Below are 16,829 nucleotides of genomic sequence, written 5' to 3'. Positions count from 1 at the left end.
AACAGTAATCTTTTTTTCATTGAAGCTCAGAAAGATAACGATATCATAAAAGCGAGTCATCAGTGGTACTAACATAACTGAGGATGGCCCATAGGACTGCTGCGAGAGCTATCAAAAATATGCCACTTTGTCTTTTGTCCTTAAAATATTAATCGAATGCATTAAAAGTGAATGCAGTGCAATCATCCCAAAAGGAAAAACTAATTTAAAAGAGGACTACAAGAATAATCATGAGATTTATTAACAGTGATATTGTGTTTATTGAAAGTGACATTTCAGATATGTAACATTATGCAAATAATTTGAATATTAAAATAGTAAGGTTTAAGCTAATGAAGTTACAATGCCATTTAAAAGTTGTTTGCTTTTTAAAGAAATTAATATATTAATAACTAATTTATGAATTAATATATTAATAACAAATAGTTAATAGATAGTAATAGTTAGAGAAAATTCTATTTAAAATAAATGCTTTTCTGTTGAACTTTCTATTCACCGAAGAATCCTGAAAAATGTTTTTCAAGGATTATGCAAAAAATAATTTGTTAATAACACATTAATAACAATATGCAGTGTTTCTTGAGCACGAAAACAGCATATTAAAATGGTTTCTGAAGGATCACATGACATTGAAGACTGGAGTAATGGCTGCTGAAAATCAGTTATTTAAAATTGTAATATTTCACAATATTACTGTTTTTAATGTATTTTGGATCAAATAAACGCAGCCACTGTGAGCATAAGACATGAATCAAGCTCTAATGCATAAGAATGCATCAAAGTACAATAATAAATATGTTAACCTGGCTATCTAAATGGAGACTTATTATAGAGAGCTATTATTTTAAAATTAATTAATTATCTTAACTACAGACTAACCATACTTCTAATGATAAAAGAAAACCTATTTTTTACATTTACAGTAACATTTTTTAGCAATTTTGTCTGGCAAAATACACACACGTCATTTTTATATAACCATCAGTATATTCAGCCATAAAAGAACTGCTAATATTTGCTAAGAACCACAACATTACAAAAGCATATAAACCTTACATGAATGCATGTATTTATTTTTAATAAAGTCATTATGGGATCACATTTACAGGGAGCGATCATGGCTGAAAAAATGTCCTTCTGTTCAAACCAAACCTACGCTACTGGCTTTTATCATGTCTGTTGCTGATTGACTTTGTTTCTTTCATCATCTCTAACTCCACCTCTCTTCTTCCCTGGGTCTCTGTCTGCTTTCTTTATTTCCTCTGTCTGTTCCCTTACATTTTTAACGACTTAATTTGTTATAATCACAGACATTCCAGTGCCTCTACTAACATCTTATTTATTTTGTTTTGTTTTTTTCTTTTTCGTTTGGCTGACAAAAGTTGCATTGCTGAAAGCTGACTTGCAAGGTAGATAGACATATGTGTGTCTTAACCGATGCCCCCTCTTCCCCTCCTCCAGTGTGACCGTCTGATGTCGTAGTTCACGTTTGCCCAGCAGCCGGTCTAATAACTCCATCACTGTAAATACAAGCACCGTCTGCACACCTTGTATTTACAGCCTCCTGGTCTTAAACTGTCCCAGAGTGTCCTGTGTCATAGTTTTCCCTCACTTACCCGTCACTGCTCTTTTCATTGGAGCGTACATCTGTTCTGTTGTTTACTGGAGGCATGCGTCCCCCCTCCTTCCCTCTTCTGACAGTGCCCCCCTCCACCCACTGCATGCGGTTTCAACTCCTTCCACACCAAAATGCGATGGAAATAGTCTATAGCCTTTACCCCCTGATAAGGGCCTTAAAACTAGATGGAATTTCCCAAGCAGTTAGGGAATCTCTCCCATGAGTTCGAAGCCTGATTACTCCGCTCAGATATATAACACTTGGTTTGAGAGAAGCTCGTCAGGGGAGCAAGCCAACCCTCTGTTTCTCTGCCTGAGACTTTAAATGAGCTTCGCTCAGACAGATCAGGTGAGACAGGAAGAGCACAGCTCATCTGGATCGTACCTGTGGCTGTCGTAGCGTCTCTCTCTCTCTCCTCCTTCTCCCTGCCAGACTCGCTTCACTTCCGAGTCAAGTGGCCAAGCCGCAAATGTGCGACTGATTGGCCAAATGGCTGAGTGATGGAGAGGAGGGAGCGTTTGAGGGCCAGGGGCCTGTTTTACATGCCAGCTGAAGTAATGAGAGAAATGAGAACAGAAGTGTTTCCGCAGGCTGCCTGGCCCGTCGCCTCGTCGCTTCGCTTCTGTAGACGGAACACAAAATGAGCTGTTCCAGACGGCCCCCATTTATCTTACAGCCCTGAGTCCCCAGCGAGTGCTGCTTTAAACGCACCTCAGCAATACTAGGAGCAGATGTTATTATCACACAGGGGCCTGTATTATTACTGCAGCAAATACACTGCGCATTACCGCCAATGCTACTCTGTCACACAGCCACTGGTGCAATGCTTGGATTGCACTAATCAAGTCACCTGTCCACATTTAATGTGTTCTTGAGTAATGAGACCGATTAAAGGTGCACTCAGTATTTTTTTTACCTTGTTAAAAAGTTTTAAATAGTACTTTTTAAATATCGTACTCACCTGAGACAAAGACTCAATATTACACTCTCAGAAATTAAGGTACAAAAGCTGTCACTGGGGCGGGGCCTTTTTAACAGGTACTAAAATGTACCTTTAAGGTACTAATATGCATCCTTTTGGGGTAAATAAGGTACAAAAGTGTGCCTTTTGAAAGGGCACCGCCCCAGTGACAACTTTTGTACCTGTGTAGAGTGTAGCTGATTTAATTTACATGGAACAGTTTGCCTCATGAGGGCAGACATGTCGAGATTGCTTTGGTAACCTCCCTATTATTATATATTTTTAATAAGTTAATCATGACTTACTGTGAATAGCATGTTTCTACAGTGACATTTACTACAGATATTTGCTGTTTGAGTAATGCTACACTACTGTTCAAAAGTTTGGGATCAGTTTTATTTGTTTTTTGTTTTTGTTTTTTTAAAGAAATTAATACTTTTATTCAGCAAGGATGAATTAAATTGATCAAAAGTTAAGACATTTATATTAATCAAAGAATCATGAAAAAAAGTATCATAGTTTCCACAAATATTAAGCAGTTTAATAAAGAGTTTTAAAAACCAGTTTTTATATTAATAATATAAACATAATAATAAGCATATTTTCAACATTGATAATAATAAGAAAGGTTTCTTCAGCACCGAATTAGAATATTAGAATGATTTATGAAGGCTCATGTGATGCTGAAGACCTGAGTAATGGCTAAAAAAACATTCTGCTTTGCCATCGCAGGAATGAATTACATTTTAAAATATATTCAAATAGAAAAATGGTTGTTTTAAAGTTTTCATATTTTTCAAAGTATTACTACTTTTACTGTATTTTTATTCAATAAAAGCAGCCTTGGTAAGCATAAGAGACTCCTATCAAAAACTTTAAAAATCTTACTGACCCCAAATTTTGAGCAGAAGTGTACATCAAAGCCACTAGGCGTCAGTGTAAGTTCAAATATGGCTACTTCCTTATTAATAAATATATCATGTGAAAAGCTGTATGTCAAATGAGTAGTTTGTCCGAAAATGTAGTATTCGTAAAAATGCCAGGTGTGCATCCATTTGTAAGTGGTGGGAAACAGTGACGTAGCTGACATCATAGGTCATTTTCACCATATACATATAGTGTGTCTCTAGACTGTATTCTTACTACACATATGAAAAATTATAGAATGTACTTTTTAACAGTCATGCAGTAATTTCTTCATCAAATGTAGTTCATACTCAGTGCATGATGTCAGATGCAGCCAGCGCAACATAAACAAAAAATTATCAAGTGTACCTTTTGGGTTTGTTAATCTAAGATAATGACACAATATAAGTTAAAATAATCACACTTATTATGCTATATGAAATCACACTGAAATGGAAAAGATTTATACATTTATTTTTCTTGTACAGTAGTAACATTTGAATGTAACACATTTTTGTGCATCTTTAATATATTTATACATTATTTTCTTCACCCAAATCAGATCCCTAAAGTGTGTCTGAGAAAGATTAATATTTAGTTAAACAGAAGATTTTGTCCTCACTGGTAGCTGGTTTTTCATCAAGGGGAATGAGCAGATGGGATGGTTCTGTGTGCCTGTTACTGCTACAATAAAAGCTTTTCACTTGTCTGGATTTTTATGCTGTATGGGGCCTATGAATTTATATACCTCTTTTTCTTTCTGTTTCTCTCTCTCTCTCTCTCTCTTCACTACTCTGTCACCGGTCTCTTCAGGTCCCAGCACTACCTGTCAAGAGGATTCCTGCTCCAATCAGGGCGTGTGTCTGCAGCAGTGGGAGGGGTTCAGTTGCGACTGCAGCATGACATCATTTGGAGGGCCGCTCTGCAATGACCGTGAGTCTATCACCTCTCCTTCTTTGCAGCTACTGTAGGGAAACCCAGTGCACTGATCCAGAACCACCTAAATTGGATGAGAGCACTTGCGCCGCTATTATTTACGGTATTCTAAAAAACATCAGCCAGTTCGATGATTATTGTATTTTTAGAAAATGGTTTTGAATATATAAACTGTGAAAAATAAACAGACCAATTCATATTCACATCAGATGTGAATCACACTGAATTAAAATGGAATCTCAGTGACCCTTAGAAAGTGGCTATTTTCAGAACTGAATACTAGCGTGCTGTGTACTGCCTACTGCGCAGAATACACCACATGCTCACATTGTTAAACAACAAAAAAAACATTAAAAAAAATGTTTTTGTGCATTTATAAAATGGTTATTTTGATTTCAGTAAATAGGATGTTAGTATTCCATTCTGAACATAGTCATCATATTGTTCTTACTGCATACTTCCAAAATTGTGCAGTCTTCTGCTACACCACTAGAGGGGGTTGGTGGACAGTGCATAGCTGGGGATCTGCACCATGCTGTATATCACAATGTGCTGCAAAAAAGAAGTAAAAAAAAAATAGACTTAGTAGACTGTTTCTCATAGATATAAATTATATCTAGAGGGAAACATCGCATAAGCATGTGTGGGCATTTCTGAATGGATTTGTAGTATTGAGCTGTACCCCGACAAGAGCATTGACTGAATTTGGTGTGAAAACCTCTAGTGCTTGTAGCCTGTGAAAGTGCTGAGTGCCAGGAATCTGAAGCAGAGTGAAAGTCCTTGAGATGGTTTACGAAAAAGATCTATTACAGGCTCAAGCCATGCACAGCTAATCCATTCTGCGGGTTTACCAAACTGATAAGAGCCCGCCTTTGTTCAGGAGGAAGAAGCCACATAGAAGATGGCTTGCATTACATCATCCGCATCCCCACACCTCGCTGGTATCTATTTAGTGTGTTTTTAGAGATGAGAACGGCAGATAGAGGAAGTTAGTATCATTTTGCTACCTAATTAGAATTATTTAAAAAAACACATTTCTTTTAGCTTACTCTTTTTCCCCCTCATATCTACAGTGATTCAGACCGATAAATGAAATAAAATGGTGGATTTACACATTTCGCCTCCATTGTTGTGTGTAAGCCTGTGGGTTAATGTTTACAGACTGAATCCATCTTTTACTGGGCACTTCTTTGAGCAAGGAACAGACAGAATGATATGTGCACACAATATTAATGTTCCTGCACGGTCGAATGCTCATGCGCACACACACAAAGGCTCATTTAGATGGGTAGAAGCCCAGTGGTCACCAGGCCGTGAAGGCAGTGCAAAGAGAAAGAGGCTTTGTCTGAGCATAGTGGCAGAGAGGAAAGCCTGGGTTAGACACTCAGCCGTGGACTTGCATGACCACATCATTCCACCTCAAGACCTGCACTACATACACTACAAACCCATAGTTGTCCAAGGTATGGACACTCAGCATCAATTCCCCATCTCTGAAACAAGCTTTCACTAACACATGTGCGCACTGATCAATACACAGATCCCTGCGGGGTGGGTGCAGTGTCCAGAATTAACAGTTGCCACGTGCCAAATACGAGTAAAATGAGGAGTGACTCACCTTTATTTCACAGCTTTATTCGCAAATGCAACATTATATATGTTTTGAGTACATTTGTAAGAACATGTATAGAAAAGTTATTGTATTAATCCACCAATATAAAAATTTGAGGAACAAAATAATTATTTTTTTATGTTTTTGTTAAACTGTGAGATAATGACCAAATTAGTACAATTTATATGATTATTATTTTTAATTAATGACATTAATATTTTTGTTAAAAACACTGCTTCATGGATAGTAAGAAATCTTTAATATTTAATTAAATAATAAAAATTTTATAATGACAAATGCATGAATATTGTTATGATTCATTATTCATATTCATATTTTAATATAAATACAGAAAAAAATATGGCTTCATGCCCTGTAGGAAATGTTAAGCTGGTGAATTTTCTCAATTTGTATTTTTATGCAAGAAAATAAATACTAAATCCAGAGGTGTAAAGTATTTTGAGTAAATGTAATTCATTACAATTACTGTGCTTGAGTATCTTTTTGGCTACTTTGTAGTTTTACTAAGTATCAAAGATAATAGAAACTTTTACACTCTACTTCACTACATTTTTGAATAAGTATCTGTACTCTTTACTTCACTACATTTGTAAAGTGTGTTGCAATTACACATTACATTTTGCACAGCCCCTAGCTTTTTCTGCAGCAGTATATTTCTGCTTCAAGAGAAGTGATATCGCCAACTACAGGGCACTGAAAGTACTATATCTTGTGAGTTTTACCCTTACTTACCCAAACTTGACAACACGGCTATTTTACGTGAATGCGAGTTTCTTAGCAATGGCAATGAGGCCGAAACCAGGTCATCCGGTGCAAGAATGCGTTGACTTTTTAATTTAACATAATTGTTTTCACTATTCTCCTGTATTCTTATCCTGTATAAAAGTTCAATAAACAAATTAAGCAATAAATACTTTTTTAAAGGATTTTGTTATTGTTGTTGTTGTTGTTTTGTTTGTTTGGGGTTTTTATGTTTTTGTTTTTTTGAGGTGTTCGGTTTTATTTTGGTTTTAGAAAATAAACGTGATTGCTCTCCTCACAAATGAACTTTCTTGTTTTTCACTGGCATGTCTCTTTGACTAGTGCATCTTTGAGCCTATATTCAGTATGAGTAAAATAATTAAGTACTGTTAAAATCAGATATTCTAAGACTTTTACTCAAGTTGTTTTGGAATTGGTGACTTGTAACTTATAGTGGAGTCATTTTCACTGTAGGGTATCTGTACTTTTACTCAAGTATGGTTTTCAGATACTCTTTACACCTCTGACTAAATCTAATTTTCAAAATGACAAATGTATGTTTAAGTATTTATATTAAATGTTTTAAAAAAATGCAGAACTAGGCTATTTTCTCAATCCCTTCATCGTTGGAATTTGTGGCAAAAGTTAATTCTGAACACTGGTTGGGTGCAATTGTCCATTAGTCTCATCATGCATGGACTCAAACACACTTCAGATCTCAATGGCTACTATCAACATAAACAGTTTGGTTTGAGCTGGATATCAAAGAGCACTTTAGAAAACTAGCAAGAGAAATAGCAGAGCTGGGGGTCTCCGCTGAATGCAAAACTGATGTGCTTGGTGTAAATACTATTAAAGAGGCAGAGCATAGATAAGAGACGAAAGAATTACGCGATTACAAATGACCACAGCCATAGAGGAAAAACGTGAAGAGATAAATGAATCGTACTATTCATGACGTCAGCGTGCCCATCTGCTCTCTAACCGAACAAATGTATTTAAATATGTGTTTCATTTTTAATTAGCTTGTTGCTTATCAAAGATCTTGTTTCTTAATAAACAGCATCCCACCGGTTACTGGAGCATCATGGGTGGGGGGAGTTGATTCATGCTTCCTGTAGTCAATGAATAGATAGGGACATGGAAAATTAGAAGAAAATGATTGTAGGGTTCATTACTTATTTGTTCTCTTTTCACTTCATAAATAATTCCTCCTTTCTTTATAAAAAAAAGTGAACAGAACATAAAAATTGGACACAAAAACTGGAGCGAAATGAGAGGAAGGAAGGAAAAAAAGACCTTTCCACTTATTTCTCCCTTACTGTTTAAAATACTTGAAACCTTTTTTTCCCCCTACACAGAATGAAAGCCCCAGTATTAAAACATGCTCTACTTCCTTTGAATCTGCTTTTGAGGTCAGCTGAAAAAAGAAATGGATTGGCTCAAACATGTGACTTGCCAGAGAATGGCAAGGGTCCTCTGCTCAAAGCAACACAGCGTTTGCCATTAGGTGGCAGCCTTGTAAACAGAAAATAAAGCACATGCTCCTTTTGCAGGCTGGGTTCTCATATTCTTTTAATATCTCAGGGAACAATTAGCTTGCTATGAATGCAGCCGGCTGGTTCCCAAATTATTTCATAAACCTCTGGATATGATGTTTCATTGCATACAGCACTGTGTATTGCTCAAGTCACAGTGATAAAATTGTCTTCCAAATAGAGCTAGAGTTTCAGCTCCTGATGCAGGCTGTCTTGGAGCCCCTGGCGAGACAGCTCTGATCACCCGGCTTTGTCAACTTTAATTATACAGTGCTAACGATGCTGAAAGCTGAGAGGAGGGAGACGCAATGATCCTCTTGTGTGAGAGGAGATGACACCAGTGTCACATTTAGTGCATCTTTCTTCACACTCCAACTGGAGTCTCTGTGGAGAAGCACACCTGCAGACTTCCTCCTTGAACCAACAAGCAAACACACCCACAACATGGGGTGCACTTGAGGGTGAGGGTGAAACTTGCACAATATTCATTTAGTACGTTCTTTTTTGTTTCATTTGTTAGTGACAAACTCACACTAATAAATCAGAGATACACTGTATTTGGGGTTTTGACTGATGGCACTTTTAAACTGCTCATTTACACATCCTGTTCCACTCTCTAGTAGAATAGATTGGGTTTTTACCTACACCAGTGGTTCTCAACTGGAGGGTTGTGACCAGTCATGGACAGTAGAGTAAAAAAACGATGCTAAATGCTAACCATATAATTGTGCAAGTAAATTCTAAAACTTGACTTACATTTTATTCTGTGGAACACAAATAAAATATTTGCGAGTATACAATGAAAGTCAGTAGGGTTTACCATTGTTTTGTGCTCCATTGTATGAACAAAAATGGTTGAAAATTTGTAAAATATCTCCATTTGTGTTCCACAGAATAAATAAAACTGTACAAGTTTGGAGGGTAAATGATGACAGAATTTATATTTTTGGGTGAACTGCCCCTTTAAGGAAATGTTTCCTGTCTTTTTATTGTTGACGTCAAAGCCTGGGCATCCATCTAAGCAGTGTTTTGACTTGGTTCAAATTAGGCAGATGGCAACATGATTGGGTTGCATGACTTGCCCTCATTTTCATAAACTGTAAAATTAATCTGTTTCATCACAAAATCTGCAAACAAAATGTCAAACTATAAAACACCTTGCAAATTTATTCAGATTAAAACATACTACAATTACAATTACAAGCCTTGCTTGAAACCTTGAAGCTACTGTTGCATCTTGCATGTAAGAAAGACTGCTATTGAATCAAGCCAGGCACTGTCCATGGTGCTGAAGTGTGCCCAGTGATTGTCCTTCTGGTGAGAGAACTCATTCAGCTACACAATGGCCGAAGAGGGAGGAGTATATCAAGGTTTGACTAGTTTGTGAAGGGGGAGAGAGCCCACACTCTCTGAATTCCAGCTGGACTCTTCTCGAGCCACCCCTCTGTCAAGGAGAAACGAAGACAGGAAGAGAGAAAGAACGATTAGGAGGACGAGACACGAGACCCCTTCCACAGCTGCACGCGCCTCCCTGATGATCGAGGGGGAGGGAGAGAGGAAAAGAGGGGGAGGAAAACTCAGCCAAGCTTCACCGTTCTCTGTTTCCCTTTCTCTTCATTCAGAGGGTCTTTTCCTCTAAGCATGCTGCTTAGGAATGCTTTCGCTACAGAGATGCTGTAAGGAGTGAGTGAAGAGGAACACTTTCTTAACGCTGACATTTTCAGAAACTCTGACCAGCTTTTTCACATGCGGACCACTTGACCACTCTTGCCCTTTCTTGGTTCTCTCTTCCTGTTCTCCTGTGATGTGTCTGCTAATGTTTCCTCTGAGAGTCAGTGCGGTCTCAGCCAGCCAGGCAGCAGCAGCAGCTCTTGTGTGGTGTGTGTGTGAGAGAGAGTGTGTTTGTCGTTTGGGGAGGGGGAGAGGCACTCTGTATTGAGTTAAATGCTGCAGCGGCGATCTCATCTTGTGTGTGCCATCGCTTCTGGTAGTCTCCCTGATCCTCTCCTTTTCTCTCAACGGGGATAACGAGGGATGCAGCCTTGTCTTCATGGGATAAAGCTGGGATTCAGGTGATAGGAAAAGTCCAGGACTGCTGAGAGGTCTGTAACAAAAGCTGCTCACTCTTTTCTCCTTCTTCTCCAATACACCACTACGCCTGCCTTACTGGAGTACTGGATCGGATTCCGTGGTTTCTTTCTTTTTTCTCCCACAGGATTTTGTGTTTTTGAATGCCATGAAGAGAGGAATTTAACCCAGGATCATTATCCTTCTGAAGTTTACCTCATCTATGCTCTTTTTTTTAATCCATACCTCGGAAGAACTCTGTGGAAGTTCCCTCTACATGTGGATTCGGCACGTGCTGTTGTTCTGCCTTTCCATCTGTGATTGGGCTGTTGCATGGTCAGGATCCAAGGCTTGAGCAGGACATGGGTTGCCAGGTGGTCTAAGGACACCCCTCTTTAAAGTCCTTGCTCTCCGGTAGCATGCTGCGTCTGTGGCCCTGCGGGGCTCCTGGTGGTCTTGCTTCCATCCTGCTCCGCATCAGCCTGCGCCTGGCTCTCTGGCTGCCACCGCTGACTTTGGGGTCAGCCCTGGCTCTGGCAGAGGGGCCTGGGGAGCTGTACGTCCCTCAACATATGCCTCATCACCTCGTGCCTGCCGCCAGATCCCACGCCCCCCTGCGGGCAGGACATGGTGCGTAGCTTATTCGACTGCCACATTCACCCTCTTACCGCTTTGCCATTCAGTGACCTTTCATTCCTAGAGCTACTGTTTTCTGTGTGCCGAGATTTTAGCATAAGAAACGATATCATGCACTTGTAATCTCACGGTAATTGGCCGAGCTCTATGAGTGTACTTGCGCAATTATGTGGTCAGGATGCAAATGCGATCTTTAAGAGGTGTTTGTGAACATTATGCAGATGCATTATGCAGAGTACAAATGTTGAGAGCATAATGTTGGCTGCACCACAATCACTTAGCGACCAGCGATTCAGCCTTCTGTTACGCTGACTATGCTTGAATACATGCGTCTTTGTTATTTTTTTATGGGCCATTGAGGGGGCTGTTTTTATGTAAGCACTGGGGCAACATCCTTAACCTCTCCTGTTCAAAAGGCCACATCCGTGCACGCCGACTTAAGCTGACCTTTGACATGATGAAATTATATTCAAATTGCATCGTGGTCACCGTAGCGTGTTGTGTGTGTGTGTGTGTGTGTGTGCGTGTGTGGATTTAATGCAGCGAACCAGCCAAATTGAATGTATTATTTCTAAAAGGGTACAGTGGACAGGCTATTAAACCCAAGAGCTATCCCGAGATTTCCACACTGGGGCACCCCCCACACCTCCTTTGAAACTCTATTACTTCTACATTCCCATTAAATCCCACTGGCCACCACTCCTGAGACCGGTATACAGTATAAATTGAACACCTTCTGCCTTATTGCACCAGATTTTTCCCCCCAGTTTGTGTTATAATGTCTCGTTGCGGCTGGCTGTTTAAAACTATCAGGGCGATTTCCACGCTATGTGTGCAGAGGGGCTTGAGCTGTCAGTACTGTATGTGATCCACTGCACTTATATAACGAGACCTGGCTGCATCTCAGCATTATCCTCACAGATTATGCTTTGATTAAAAAAAAAACTACACTATTGAATAGAGGCAGGAGGAAGAGAGCAGAAGCTTGTGAAGTGAGACGAGTCATTTATCATTCTTTCTGAAAGGCTCTTAGTTTTTCTTCTCTACCTCCTTGCCTCTCTCCCTATCACTCTTTCCTTCTGTCTTTGTCATATTCTTCTTTTCTCTGTGTGTGTGTGTGTGTGTGTGTGTGTGTGTGTGTGTGACACAGCTGGCGTCTTTAATGGCAGGGTGTGCTGAGATCACAGAGTCGCGCTGTTCGAATGCGTCCCCCCAGGCGGTGAGGCAGCGCATCAGGGTCCATTGCTTTTGCCTCTGCCCCCCTCCCGGCCAAGCTAATCTAAACCTCCGGACCTCTTTTGCCCGAGAATATTCAGCGACATTGTTCGCAGCTGAGCATAATTCACGAGCTCTGATAATAATAAACTAAAACTGAAACCGCTTCCAGCTATGTGTCTGCTTTGCTATTTACAGCACCAGCAGACACCACCTCAGCCAAACCTCTGTCCAGCCCTACCTGCTTCCAGCACTGTTTTAGTACGCCGCGACAAGGAGTTTGAGAACAGCATGAGTTCTGTTGTTGTAGAAAAATTATCATTTAAAAACCATTAACAGTAGGTTATGTGGAGTGCAGAAAAGTGTGTGCATGCACCCTTGTCTGTGTGCACCAGTAAATGTGCCCTCTCTCCCACTGAAATGATTGGATGGGAACTAAAAAAAAAGGAAAGCAGAAAGCGAGGCAAATTATCAGAAGTTACTCTGGGCTCCAGCACAGTGAGTACATGTGGCCCCTGGCATGTAAAATTGGTGTGTTTGGTTAGAAGGGCCATACATCATATTGATAGAGTAACATCTTAAATAATAATTTTTCTGATCAAAAGAGACTATATTTATTCACATCAGCAGCACTAATCTTTGAAAATAAATGATTCTGAAGTTTGATCCAAATCCATATGATTTTTATTCGACTTTGAAACACAAAAAGGGGACATTTTGCCAAAAATGTTTTCTGGAGACTATTGTTCTAATGTGTGATCATTATTTTTAGGGTTTTCATGTGGTTTCTCTGGGCTCCAGCCCAGTGTTTTTTTTTTTTTTTTACTTTTTCCCCCTCTCATTTTGCTGCAGTCTTGCACTTTTATCTCCTCTTTCCTCCACAGTTACACTGACAAATATAACAGAAGCTACATTTAGATGAAGTTATACAGTAGAAGAACACTGCATTCTCTCACACCTACAGAAAAATTATCCAACCGTGTAGGTTCAACATCATTCCCCCTCTTTTAAAAAAATGTGTTCGTGTGAGTGTCTTCTTTCTTGCAAATGTTTTCAAATGCTATTAATGACTATGTGAGCTGCTTTAGTATGCTGCCGCTCTTTCTCTCTCCTCCATCACTGCCAATCTGAATAGAATAGAGTTACTCATGAGGTTGAGTAACCTTCCTCTTTCTATCTCTGTCTTATTTGCTCTCTTTTATGTCAGAACTATAGTTTGAGAGGCCCGAATTGCTGTAATGAGAGTATAGCATGGATTTGCACGTGAATGGTGCTGTGCCCGGTTAAATATGATACTCCGAGAAGCTGAGAATTGGAAGCGTAGGCTGTCCTGACTAAGAGAGAGATAGAGGGAATTAAAAGAGGCAAAAGGATGAGCAGAGTCGTCAAAGACTACATGTACTTGACAGTGATATTCCACTGGGAATGATACAGCATCACCACCAGCAAACAGTGAGACAGTACAGTGACTGTACAGGGCTGCAAGCTGAACTCTATAGTGGGTGCATTGTGTATGGGTGTGCAAGTTTATATGAGAAAGACATATCATCCCCTTGATAGTATGGAGGTGATAGATTTTTTTAAATGCTATTCACTCTCCCAAGAGAATCTGCAGAAAGAGAGAGAGAGAGAGATAGAAGGAACAATAGCTTTGGTGTGTAATCTAAACCCAGTCAAGCCAAACCTCCAGAGAGATTTCTCATTATGTCACTGTAGCTCACACATGGGGCTCATAGAGGCTTAGACTGGACGTACTGATACACACAAACACACACACACACACCTGCAGAGATTATTACACATGCTTCCATCTAATAAAAGAGTTATTCGTGAATTCATCGCTCAAAGTCAACATAGCTCTTTCTTTTATTCTTCCTTAGTTTTTTATTTCTTTACCTTCCCTTCCTTCTGTCATTCCTTCCTTCCTTATTTCTTTCCCTCCTCTTAATTCACTTTCTCCCTTTCTTTCCTTCTGCCATTTCCTCCCTTCTTCCTTTCTTTTTCCTTCTCTCCACCCTTTCTTTCCTCCTAACTTTTTCCTTCTTACGTTCCACCCCATTTTTCCTTCCTTCACTTTTCCCATCTTTTTCTCCTCTTCCTTCATTTTTCACTTGTTCCTTTTGTTTGTTTGACTTTCTTTCCTAATTGCTTTTTTCTCTCCTCCTTTTTTCCTTCTCTACTTTATTTGTTCCCTCTTTTCTTTCCTCCTTCATTTTTGCCATTCTTTAATTTAATTCCTCCCTTATATCCCTCCTTTCTTCTTTCCTTTCTTTCTTCTCCCATTTTCTTCCATTCCTTCTTTTCTTTCCTTCCCTGCTTTTTTCCTCCTTCTCTGCTTCATTCGTTCCTTTCATTTCTTCATCTGTAATTTCATTATTTTTCTTTACTCCCCCAGTTCCTTCTTTATTTTCCTCCTTTTTTCCTTCTCTGCTTAAATTCCCTCTTGCCATTTGTCCATCTCTCCTTCCTTTCATTCTAACTTTCTTCCTTTTTACCTTTTTTTCCTTCCTCCTTTAATTTCTTTTCTCATTCCTAAATACTCCTTCCTTACAAAATGCAAATCATACACAAAGATCAACACATACATATACACTCACAGGATAATTTACACGCTCACACACCATGAGCCTAAGCCTCATCTTCTCCTAAACCCCCTGGACGTTCTCAGGAGCCGAAAGCTCGTTATAAAAACACAAAGCAAATCAAAACAACATCCACTAAAGTGCCACAGCAGACAGGCTTTCAGCCAGCACAGCACTGACCGCTCATTCCCAGATCTAACCTAATTAGCCCTGGAAAGGTCACCAGGAGCTCTACCACGACCACAAACCCCAATGCTCCCTGCCTCTTTCACTCTTCAGTGGTCTCTTTTCACATATGAACTGCTGTTTTTTCTCTAGCCATGTCTTGTATTGACTGGGTCTGTGAAGCAGCATAGAGTCGGCTGTGGCGAGTATCCTCAGAGGTAAATTGTACTGCCATAATATGCTGTATAATGCACTGCTATCCAGATTTGTAGAAAATTCAGTTTGTGTCAGGCTGTTGTCCTTGAATTACGTTGCACTAAACATGAAATAAATCAGAAGACTTTACATTTCACAGTGGGTTTTATTGTTTTATTAGTTCTGATAAACTATTCAGCGCCCTCAGGTCTGACAATAAAAACTGAATAGAGTATTAAAGAAAGGAAAGGAAAATGTTTTGACAGTGCCAATGATGCATGTAAAAATCAAACCCATGAGGCGTGCAGGAACTGAACAGTATTAGAGCTGTCCGTGTGGACTCTCGACTGCGTCCTGAGGCAGCCAACCACCCACCCACCATAGAGCCTAAACTCTCTCCCATCCGGAGATGGAGTCTCTGTCAGTCAGCCGGAGGATTCCTTCACGGGCAGACAATAAAACCATGTGTTGCGCTAGCCCCGTCATAAACATGACGTCTCGTTTTGAAACCTGCGTCTTAAGTCGATTCTTGGAGAGGGAGAAACTGCAGTCAAATTTACGAACACTTCTCTCTTTCTGTTTCTGCTGAAGATAACGGCCAGTTTACTAGCATCAAACACACATATATGCAAAGATACACACATTCATCTACACATCCGCACCCTCTTAGGTTGGCCAGTGTTCAGCTCGAGCTGTTGCCTGTAATTACCCAGTTGGTGTGGAGCGCTGTGGTGTCAGTCTGGTAATTGGAGCTGCAGTAATTCACTTTTTAATTGCCTGTTTATTATTGCAGAAGCCTCAGTTTTGTAGTTGCAGCACAGCTCGCACTGAATGTTTAATAAACAAATACAATGTCACAGACTCATATTTTATGTAAACATTATAATTGCTTCACATAAAAAACCATTACCACAAAGCACACTCACTCTTGCCCGCACACACACACAAACACACACACACACCTATTCTACTCAGCATAATGGAACAAAAACTATTTTCTGTCCATAACCTGCCAGGTGGATAAGCTAGCAAAACACACAGAAAACAATACACCACATACCTGTAAAACATACAGTGGTGTCCAAAAACTTTTTTTTACCTGGAAACGAACAGAAAATGTTAAATATGGGGAGAATATGAATTATATTTATAGTTGCAGGGGACAAACCGTACACTATACGAAGACATTTTGAAATTTAATGTAAATTGTTAAATTCATCTAATTCGAATTATATATACATACAGTGGGGAAAAAAAGTATTTAGTCAGCCACCAATTGTGCAAGTTCTCCCACTTAAAAAGATGAGAGAGGCCTGTAATTTTCATCATAGGTATACCTCAACTATGAGAGACAAAATGAGAAAAAAAAATCCAGAAAATCACATTGTAGGATTTTTAAAGAATTTATTTGCAAATTATGGTGGAAAATAAATTTCAAAATTTCATCTCAATACTTTGTTATATACCCTTTGTTGGCAATGACAGAGGTCAAACGTTTTCTGTAAGTCTTCACAAGGTTTTCACACACTGTTGCTGGTATTTTGGCCCATTCCTCCATGCAGATCACCTCTAGAGCAGTAATGTGTTGGGGCTGTCGCTGGGCAACACAGATTTTCAACTCCCTCCAAAGATTGTC

At 39.4% G+C, this 16,829-nt stretch overlaps 1 protein-coding gene and 1 long non-coding RNA gene across 13 annotated transcripts in view; one reads left to right on the top strand and one right to left on the bottom strand.

Moving 5' to 3' along the window:
• The window catches only part of nrxn1a (neurexin 1a), a 187,057-nt gene that overhangs the window by 122,389 nt on the left and 47,839 nt on the right, over positions 1 to 16,829 (top strand). For 11 of the 12 annotated variants that reach the window (XM_016268811.1, XM_016268808.1, XM_016268805.1 and 8 more), the window contains 2 exons: positions 1,383 to 1,409; positions 4,299 to 4,418. In XM_016268811.1, coding sequence (XP_016124297.1) covers positions 1,383 to 1,409; positions 4,299 to 4,418 — 147 coding nt within the window. The remainder of the gene's footprint in view (positions 1 to 1,382; positions 1,410 to 4,298; positions 4,419 to 16,829) is intronic. The other variant, XM_016268809.1, reaches the window with a different exon arrangement.
• Positions 14,015 to 16,245, bottom strand: LOC107582790 (uncharacterized). Its single transcript, XR_001608977.1, has 3 exons — positions 16,186 to 16,245; positions 16,146 to 16,155; positions 14,015 to 14,034 (listed from the first exon to the last, which is right to left on the bottom strand). It is a non-coding gene; the product is annotated as an uncharacterized lncRNA (long non-coding RNA).

The sequence above is a fragment of the Sinocyclocheilus grahami genome, unplaced genomic scaffold (assembly GCF_001515645.1).
Source record: "Sinocyclocheilus grahami isolate Dianchi unplaced genomic scaffold, SAMN03320097.WGS_v1.1 scaffold47.1, whole genome shotgun sequence".
NCBI classification, from domain to species: Eukaryota; Metazoa; Chordata; class Actinopteri; order Cypriniformes; family Cyprinidae; genus Sinocyclocheilus; species Sinocyclocheilus grahami.
This window is presented reverse-complemented; position numbering and strand designations above follow the sequence as displayed.